Raw genomic sequence first — 9,681 nt, 5'->3', positions numbered from 1 at the left:
CCAGGTCCAGCTACAGAGTCATGGTCTCACCCCTTCATGCCTCCCTCACACGAAGCTTGGGTCATTTTAATGGAGAGATCCACGGAGCTAAAGAAAGGGCTTCCCTCCCCCTAATGCAGGGTGAGGAGTGGTGTGATGCCCCATGGCACAGGTATGGAGTTGACAAATGAGCCAGGTTCCCACTTTGGTCTGAAAGGGAACAAGGGGCAGGAGCAATGGCAGAAGCCACCTGACTGCCAGGGGAGGTAGAGAAACGTCCTCCCAGCCCCTGCTAGCCCCAGCCCTGCCTCTCACACTCCCAGCTTCCAGCAGAGCTTCCTGAAAGAGGAAAGCAGGGGAGGTTTTCAGCTTCATGTTCAGACAGGCTTGAGGATGGGATGGAAGCCTAGAGAGAGGGTAGGGGCATAGTTTCAGCCCCTGGTCCCCAACAGAGCCCCAGGCGGGAGCTAAGCTGAGATCCCCTTCCTAGGGGCAGAAGAAGCTTCCCAGAGGTCCCAGGCCAACAGAGAAGCTGAGTCCCCAACTAACCAGACAGACACAGAGCTCAGGACAGCAGCAGGTGCAGCCTGAATGTGTTGGGGACAGGAAGAGTTCCGCAGGGGAATTCAGGAAGATTTCCTGGAGGAGAAATATTGGGTCATTTTGATGAAAAGACCCTTGGCAGCCCCACCCACACCTCCATAAGCAATCCTATCATTCAAGTCAACTTAGCTCTCGGATCCTCACTTCCAGAATGACAAAGAAATGTCATCGTGAGTGAAGTGTACAAGTTCGGGGCAGGGATGAATGGCTGGAAAGAGTAGCAGAGGAGCTGCACATTGCCACAGGGAAACTTCATCTCTGCCCTCTGGCCTCCCCCAAATGCCCTTGAACCCATATGTGAGGCTGTTACTTAGCATCTGTGTTCAATTATTGACCTGCCTGGGCATTCCTGTCCAGGAGGGCAAAGGCCAAGTTAAGATCAGAGATGAGAGAATCAGGCTTGCCACCCTGCTTAGACCTGGTGTGGGGGGTGGGGGCATCACTGGGAGGGGACTGGAAGAAAAGACGGGACACAGAAGGACTTTCCACACGTCCTCATTTCCCAGCACAGGAGATCTGAATTAGTCACAGGAGGCCTGCCCTCTGACCCTGAAGCCAAGGGCTCTGAGAATGAAGATCTGGCTGTCGGAGGTGGGAGGGATTATGCTGGATATCCAGAAGTAGGGAAAAACACAGTACCCAGTGCTTGCCAGAGTAGCCCCAGTCCCATGGCAGCACCTTAAGTATTGTTTGCCCTGTGTCAAATTGGGGGGAAGAAGAGAGGGAAATGAGAAATCAGGGGAGAGATAAAAGAAGATACACCAGGGAGAACTGGATTCTGTGCCATTTCACAGAGGCCTAGAGGGGGCTTACAGTAGGTGGGTAAAGAGGACAAGAGAGAGCACTCTTGGTTCCAACCTCCAGTGTCTGGTGAGTGGGTCTCAGGCCTCCCCTCTCCTGCTAAAAGACAAGCTTTGGAATGGAGATGTAGCCTGGTCAAGCCCAGCCGGGAGATTTTCCCGCTCAGCCTGAAGGCCACGGAAAAAGGAGAGAATATGGTCAGCTGGCTGGAAGACCAGGCACAGGGCACTGTGACTTGGGATGGGCAGTATGCAAATGAGATGTAAATAAGTATGCAGAGCAAGGCCAGCCAGGCTGAGCACTCAGAACAGCAGATGGGTGGGACTTTATTGACTGTCTTCAAACCCGCATAGGCTGGTTTGAGCTGCAGGCAGTGAACATGGAGTTGACCATGCAGAGCTGGGGGATGAGATGGGAGCTGATGGGTTCAGGAGGGAGGAGCTGTGTCACTCAGTATGTGATGGACGTCTTCACACTTGACTCCACCGTTTTCTTCAGGATGGTACTGCGGCTAGAGCAGGAGCCAGAGCCAGAACCAAAGCCAGAGCCGGACACAGAGCAGGAACCCAAAGCAGGTCCCTGTCCAGAGCCCCAGTTGGCACTGAAGCCTCCTGTCACAATGCTGGAACAGCCGGACCCAAAGCTGCCTCTCCCGCCTCCGGGTCCTCTGAGTCCACAAGTGCCCACCTGGCCATCACCAACTCCTCCAGACACCACGGCACTGCCTCCCACAGTCGCTGCCAAGAAATGTACCAGGGTCAAAAGCAGGGTCATCAGTGCCCCATGGGAATACCACTCTCAAAGTCCCCAGATACTCACAGATAGTGACCTGGTTGCTGCATTCCCCTGACATCCTGGGCATGGGGGGGAAAACAAAAGGAAGAAATGCTAAGAAAATCTGCAAAGAATGCATCCCCAGGTGTTAAGCCTCTAGGAGCAGCTCACCTATCCTCTCAGCATACAAAATCCAGTCCCCAATTTAAAATCCCTCCCAGCAGAGTCAGTTGCTCTTAGCAACTCACAGTGTCAAGAAATCTTTCATAATCTACCCCTCCTTTTTTAATACTGGAGATTAAACCCCCAGACACTTTACCACTGAGCCCATCCCCAGGCTTTTTTATTTTTTATTTTGAGACAGGATCTCACTAAGTTGTTTAGGACTTTGCTAAATTGCCAAAGCTGGCCTCAAACTTGCAATCCTCCTGCCTCAGCCTCCCAAGTTGCTGGGATGACAAGCATGCTACACTGTACCCGGCCTCAGAATCCCCTTTAGCAAGGAGAGCATTTTGTTGGCATTCCATCCTCCTCCTCCACCCTATCACATATTCCCAGGTCCCTTCAAGCTGCCCCACCAGTACTCCTCTCCCTCCAGCAGCCTGTGGTAGGTGGCAATCTCCACGTCCAGAGCCAGTTTTGTGCTCATGAGTTCCTGGTACTCCCGCAGCAGCCGGGCCATGTCCTGCTTGGCCGTTCTCAGAGCACCCTCCAGCTCGTCCAGCTTGGCCTGAGCATCCTTCAAGGCCAGCTCCCCACGGTGCTCAGCGTCAGCAATGGCTGATTGCAGGTTGGCATTCTAGAAGGCAGTAGAAATGAGAGAGAAAGTAGCTGTAAGTCCAACACAGCATCCCAAAGAACCCACTGTGGATAGAGCTGGAGGAACATCAGCCTCGTGAGCTCAAAATTATCCATGACTGCCCCACTCCCCATAAGGAACAGTATAGCCTCCAATGCTTTCTTAGTTCCTGCAGGGAGTTCAATAGAGTCCCCCAATTTTTTCCTGCTTCCAGAACCTCAGGATATGACTTATTTGGAAATACAGTCTTTCCTGATTTAATGAGTTAGGATCTCATGATGATATCATACTGTATCTAAGGTAATAACTAAAACAGTGGCTGGTGTCCTTATCAGAAGAGGAGAGGACATAAATACAGACACAGAGAAGAGGCTGTGTTGAAACAGACACAGAGATCAGAATTATGCAGCAATAAAACATGGAAAGTAGCCAGGCGCCGTGGTGCACACCTGTAATCCCAGTGACTTGGGAGGCTGAGGCAGGAGAATCACAAGTACAAGGCCAGCCTCAGCAACCTAGAGAGGCCCTAAGCAAGTTAGTGAGACCCTGTCTCAAATTAAGAAGAAAAAAAAAAAAAGGTGGGGGCTAGGGATGTGGCTCAATGGTTAAGCGCCCCTGGGTTCAATCCCTGGTTTTAAAAAAAAAAAAAAAACGAAAGTTAAAGAATCCCTGGAGCCACAAAAAGCTAGAAAGGACCTCTCCATCCCCAGCAGAACCTTAATAAATCACCATGATTTCAAACTTAGAGGCCCCAGAACTGCAAAAGAATAAATTTATGTTGCTTTAAGCTGCCAAGTTTGTGACAATTTGTGCAGCTGCCTAGGAAACTAATACTACTCTCTTGAGCTCAAGAGATCCTTCCCATTTATTTCCCCCCCAACCATGTAAAGGGCTCCTGTCCTGTATGGGCCCTTATCCTCAGGTCTCATCTTGAGGGCAGCCAGGGTTCATAAGTGGCTGGGGACAGCCCTGTTACAGTGTTCTGTCAAACCCTTTGCCCTGAGTTTCCATCTGAGAAGCAGCCTCTGCATGTGTTTTCCAATTAGTAGGGGACCCAAGGAAGGACAGGCTCCCTGACTCATCAGCCTCCCATCCAACTAAGAAGGAAGGGGTTCCCTAAAGGCACTGTTCCACCCCCAACAGGGACCACCATGGGAACGTCATCTCCACTCTATCCCTGAAGAAGCTGAGACTCAGAAAGGTAAAGGGTAGCAGAGTGGGGACCCAGTGCCAACCTAGGGCAACTGGCATCCAGCACCTGGGACCTAGCACAAGAGCACCGAGGCCATTAGGCTTGCATAGAAAAAGGAAAAGGGCACTTGATCCCCAAGAGGGAACTCTCAAGAAATGCTCATGCCTTTGCATGAGGAGCCATGATTTCCAGGCCTGAGCCCCTGCTAGACACTCCTCAGGGCTGGCCCTGGAAAGACCTCTGGCTTCAGAATCAGTGGTGGACTTGATTAAAAAGCAGGGGTCTGGACCTCACGCTTGGAGATTCTGATTCCCCAGGTCTGCCTGGGAGCCTGGAATCTGTGTCATATAGATACCCCAGGGGATTCCACAGCAAGGGTCCAAGTCCTTTGGGAAAACATGGAAGCAACAAATTGAGCACTAGGACCTGTCCTATGCCTCTCAACCTCATCTCATTCCAGAAGACAGCTGTGAGGATGTTTGGGATGAAGTAAGTGGCCTGCCAATGCTCCAAGAACCGGCCCCGGGGGAACCTGCCTGGGAGTGTGACTTGATCATCAAACTGCCCTGCTTAGAGAATCCACCTGCCTCTGGCTTCTGCTCACCACCCTCTGTGGGTCCCAAAATGTATTCTTTGGCTTTGGGAAATACAAGTTCAAAGACTTGAGTGCTTTTTAAATCATAACCCTTCCCAGCTAAGAGTGAGCTCTGCAAGGAGCAGGGCACCGCAGCCCTCCCCATATCCTGCCCTCCTCCCCTCAGAAGCTTGTGAGGCCCCTGCCTAAGGAGGGCTCAGCCCCCACCTGACCATCACCCATCTTGCCTTTCTCTGGGCTCTCACTGTCCCCAAAAGGGGACCAGGAAATTCAGTGGTTGACCATAAGTCCCTGCTTGGTTTGAGGAGTAAAAGTCAAAAGAAGAGATGGGAAAAGAGATTCAGAAGCCAAAAGCAAGATGTCCACCTGGATGTGGTAACAGTCCCCCTGGGGTTTTTGCATGCAGGGGCCCTTTCCTGAAAAAGTCAACAAACAGCCTGGAAGTCACAGAGGAGGCAGAATTCATCCCAGAGGATACGTGGGGGTCTCTCCACCCCAATTACCCTAAGCCCCATCCGGGTACCAAGGCTTCCCACAACCCACACGAGTCTAGCCAGGAAGAGCCTGGGACCTGGGGAGAGCCAAGGCACAAAGCAGTGAGCCAAGGCCCTGGGAGCCTGACCTGCTCCTTGAGACTGGCGATCTGACTCTGCAGCCTCTTGATTGCTTGCTGCAGCTGGGACATCTGGACCTTGGTTTCCTTCATGCTGTCCCCATGAAGCTGGGCCGATGCCTGAAGCTCCTGGTACTGAGGGGAAGAGGGGAGACACCAGTGGTTGAGCAGACCGCCCCCTTAACCCCAACCCCCTAAACCCCACCTCCCAGCCTTTGGAGATGTCTCTTCACATCCTCATCTTCCAGATGTGGGTTCACTGCTTGAGACCAGGACATAGCAGTTGTGCCTACGGAAGCCCAGGCTTGTCTCCCACAATTGCCTTGCAGAGGATATGCTCCTGCCCACCCAACCCTGGACCTTCAAGGAGGTTATCAGAACTGCCCCAATGGAACCGAGATGGGTGACCACCCTAGGGAGCAGACATGGAGACCCAGCCATTTCCAGCATCATGCCATCCCCCTGGCCCCAGCACCTTGGTCTGATACAGGGTCTCAACCTCAGCCTTGCTGTTCTGGGTGATCTCCTCGTACCGGGCGCGGACCTCGGCAATGATGTCATTGAAGTCCAGGCAGCGATTGTTGTCCATGGACAGAACCACAGATGTGTCACTTGCCTGGATCTGCAGCTGGCCCAGCTCCTACAGGGAGGACTGACTCAGTGGCCACCAGTTCCCTCTCCCCTGGAACCCCATGTGGGGGAGGAGGCCTGAGTTTCTTCCCACATTTTGTCAACTGGCCATCCTCACTCAATCTTAGTGGCCTTGCATATGTCCTGCCCTCTGAGGGCCTCAGTCTTTCTTCCCTCTTGAAAATAAGGCCATAGGATGGATGGTCTCTAGTAACCCTTGAAGCTTGACCATTAAAGGAAATGGTGTTCAAGACCCAAAGTCACCTCCTCTGCCCTTTATCACTGTCCTGCCCACATGCTCCTACTTCTCTCCAGCACATGCCTCCCTTGCAGGGGCCACGTGACATAGAACACCAGGCTATGGGCTGAAACCTTTGCCCACAATCCCAGAAACCCTCCTTCATGAACTTCTTCACCTCCTTCAAACCTTCACTCTAACTTTACCTCCTTATGAGGGCTATTTGAAATCACCATCTGCCCCACATTCCCAACCCTCCTTTCTCTATTCTCCATTGCGTTTGTCACTTTCTGTCATACTGCACAATTATTTACAAGCCTAGTGCTTACGTCTGTCTTCCAAAAGAAAACAAGCTTTGTGGGTTTTGTCTGGTTATTCATTGATGTACCCCTGGTACCTAGCAATCCACATAGTAAAAGTTTTCAATAACTGATTGTAGAATGACTGAATAACCACAAATCTAAGCCACCCTAAATGGCTTCTCCTCCTGGTCACTCCCCACATGGCCACAGGGAGCCTGCCCACCCTGTCCCCTTTATCGCTCCCACCTGCCCTTGGCAGAGCCTCACCTCTTCATACAGACGCTTCAAGAAGCAGACGTATTCTCTCAGAACTTCCAGCTGGCCTTCCAACTCCATCTTGCTCAGGAAAACCCCATCCACGTCCTGGAGACAGGAAGACAGAAATCATGCATCTCTTACTTTCTCTTTGTGAACTTTACACTGGCTTAGAATTCTGGGCACCCACTGCCCAAAGCCACTTTCCAGATGCTTCTTGCTTCCTCCTCTAGCCCCATCCTGGCCCGCTCTCTTCTTTGCCCTACTCTGGCCCATGCTGCCTTCTGGAAGCTTCCTTGATTGACTCCACTCCTTCCCCACCCACTCTTTCACTGACACCCAGAGCTCATCACTTAGGGCTTCAATTGGATCTTGTCTTGGAGTCCCTTTTCCCAGGGAGTGGGGGGTCTGCAGGTAGGGTGGGTGGTGTCCTCACTCAGGACTTCCACCCTCTGCTTCCCAGTGTAGGAGCAGGCTCCATGCACAGTAGGGCTCAGGGTCTGAGTGGAGCTCTTGACACCCCCTCACCTTCTTGAGGACCATGAAGTCATTCTCCACGGTGGCATGCTTGCGGGCCTCCTCCTCATATCTGCCAGGTAGAGAAGGACAGTCAGGTGCCAGGCCAGAGCCCAGGGCCCTGCCTCCCAGCATGCACTCCCTGAGGAGGGCTCCCCTGCTTTAGATGGTCCAAAGCAGAACCAGTGACCAGCCCCCTTCTCTGCTTTCCTGCCAGGAGGCTCTGTCACATCCTAGCTATGTTCCTGTGCCACTCTTCCAGCTCATGTCCCTGTGACAACAGGCCACATTACTTCACAGTTCCTGGGGCACATTCAAGTGCCTGTTCTCAGTTATTATTCACACCATCACCTGCAATAGGCTGTTTGGGTTTATCAGGGGGAAAAGACTTAGCCAGGGTCCCACTGATGATGAGCCTGCCATAGCAGATCTAGAATCCAGGTCCCCTTGCCCAGTCCTGGGCTCCTTCCAGCCCTTCTTCCTCCTCCTTAGAGCCCACTCCCAATAGCTCTGGGAGGTAAGAAAGGTGGATAAACTTTTTCCAGTGCATGGATATGAAAAATGAGGCTGAGAGAGGTATATGGTTTGCCAAGGCCACACAGCTAGTCCTTGTCACAGTCTCTCCACCCATGCCTCCTGCCAGTCAATGGTGGTGCTCCTCACCACCAGGTGACCTATCTGGGAGCCCAGAACCACAGCCCGACTGTGAATCATGCCCTGGGCCTGGGGATAATCCCAATAAATTGATTTCCTTCCACACCTGAGACAGAGAACATCTGAGTCACTTTAGCCCACAGCCTGCTAAACAGGAATTTCTTTAAAAAAAAAAAAACCTACTGAGGAATTGTTTAAATAGCCCTTTCCATCCCAGAAACATGGGCCCTCACAGCTGGGGCCTAGAGGAAATGGGCCTGGACCCACCGGAAACAGATCACCCTGACCTTCCTCTGAGTCTCTCCAAACCTGGGTGGAGGTGGGGGCTGTGGGGTCTCCACTCCCTGTAGCAGGTGGGGCCCTTATGAGTTAGGGAAAAGGGAACGCAGAGCAGAAGAGGGAGGACAGTCATGTCCTCTAGGCACAGGCTACAGACCCCTCGGGTCCTCTCCTCGCAGACCCCAGGGGGCGACGTCAGTACCTACTTGGCCTTATGCTCCTCCTCCTGGTCCTGGCAGGCCTTCAGCTCGGCATCCAGAGCCCCTCTTTCTCTCTGCAGCTGCTCCAGCTGCCTCCTGAGATGTGCCAGGTAGTCCTCAAAGACAGGCTCCAGGCCCCGGGGGCTGTCACTCACCTCCAACTGCTGCAGCAAGTGCCACTTGGTCTCTAGGACCTTGTTCTGCTGCTCCAGGAACCGCACCTGCAACCCAAGCATGGGGTCCCTGAGGCTCCCGTGGGACTCCTCAGGCAACCTCTGGAAAGTAAAGCTTCAGAGGCCTTCCTGTCAGCACCCTGTGTCTGCCTTCCAAGCCTGGTGGCCTTTCATCAGAGCCTGGATACATCAAAATGATTGGACAGTCTAACAGGGAAGGGTCTTCCCAGCAGCCTGGCTATTTCCTGTCCCAGAACCCCAGCCATGGAAAACAGGGCCTCAGCAGAACCAGGCCACAGGGGGACTTCCTTGTTGTGGAATTGACTAGAAAAGTGATAGAAAAAGGTCTGATTTCCCCATTCTCAGTCCATCAAGAGCAGCTCCTCTGAGGGAGGGGGGAAGACAGTTGGAGTTGACCCTCACCTTGTCAATGAAGGAAGCAAACTGGTTGTTGAGGGTCCTGATCTCTTGGGTCTCCTGCGTCCTCACCACCTGGAACTCGGAGTCAATCTCAATCTTCAGTGGGGTCAGCAGATTCTTGTCGATGGTCACTTCTTGGATGCCCCCAGGAGGGCACAGGGAAAGCCCAGGCCCCCCACTCCCTTGCCCAAACCACACCCCCTGCCTTCCCCTCGACCCCCAGGCCCTCCCACGAGAGGCCCCTCGGCCGCCGCCAAAGGAACTGAGGCTCCTGCTGCTGAAGCTGCCCTTGCTGCGCCCCCCTGAGAGAGCAGAACAGGCCGAGTGAGCGCTGAAGCCCCTCTTGGCCCTGCACGGGGAAAGAGACATGGCAGAGACAGTCGCACAGAGGCAGACAGACAGACAGATGGTCAAGGTGTGTGTGTTTCTGCCCTAGGGCCCTGGCACGAGACTTTTATCCCCTCCCGTACCTGGGCTGGGCCTTGGAGAGCAAGATGCTCTCTGCCTGACTGTGTCTGTCACTTGGCTGCAGCTGACCTACTCTGACACACCTGGAGAATAGATGTTTCGCACGTGCGAAACAAGGAAGAAGGAGACCCAGGCCCTACCCTGGGAGCCCCTGGGCGGATGGGACAGACTGGCCTGCCCTAAAGTCAAG

At 53.2% G+C, this 9,681-nt stretch overlaps 1 protein-coding gene across 1 annotated transcript; it reads right to left on the bottom strand.

Annotated features, from left to right (window-relative positions):
* Nucleotides 1-1,833: 1,833 nt before the first annotated feature.
* On the bottom strand, nt 1,834-9,392 carry Krt78 (keratin 78). The gene is made up of 9 exons (XM_027949966.2): nt 9,027-9,392; nt 8,437-8,651; nt 7,310-7,370; nt 6,794-6,889; nt 5,832-5,996; nt 5,366-5,491; nt 2,736-2,956; nt 2,203-2,237; nt 1,834-2,120 (listed from the first exon to the last, which is right to left on the bottom strand). Exons 1-9 carry the CDS (start codon nt 9,390-9,392, stop codon nt 1,834-1,836), a joined length of 1,572 nt encoding a protein of 523 aa, XP_027805767.2.
* Between the last annotated feature and the right edge of the window lie 289 nt (nt 9,393-9,681).

This window comes from Marmota flaviventris, chromosome 3 (genome assembly GCF_047511675.1).
Source record: "Marmota flaviventris isolate mMarFla1 chromosome 3, mMarFla1.hap1, whole genome shotgun sequence".
In the NCBI taxonomy this organism is placed as follows: Eukaryota; Metazoa; Chordata; class Mammalia; order Rodentia; family Sciuridae; genus Marmota; species Marmota flaviventris.
This window is presented reverse-complemented; position numbering and strand designations above follow the sequence as displayed.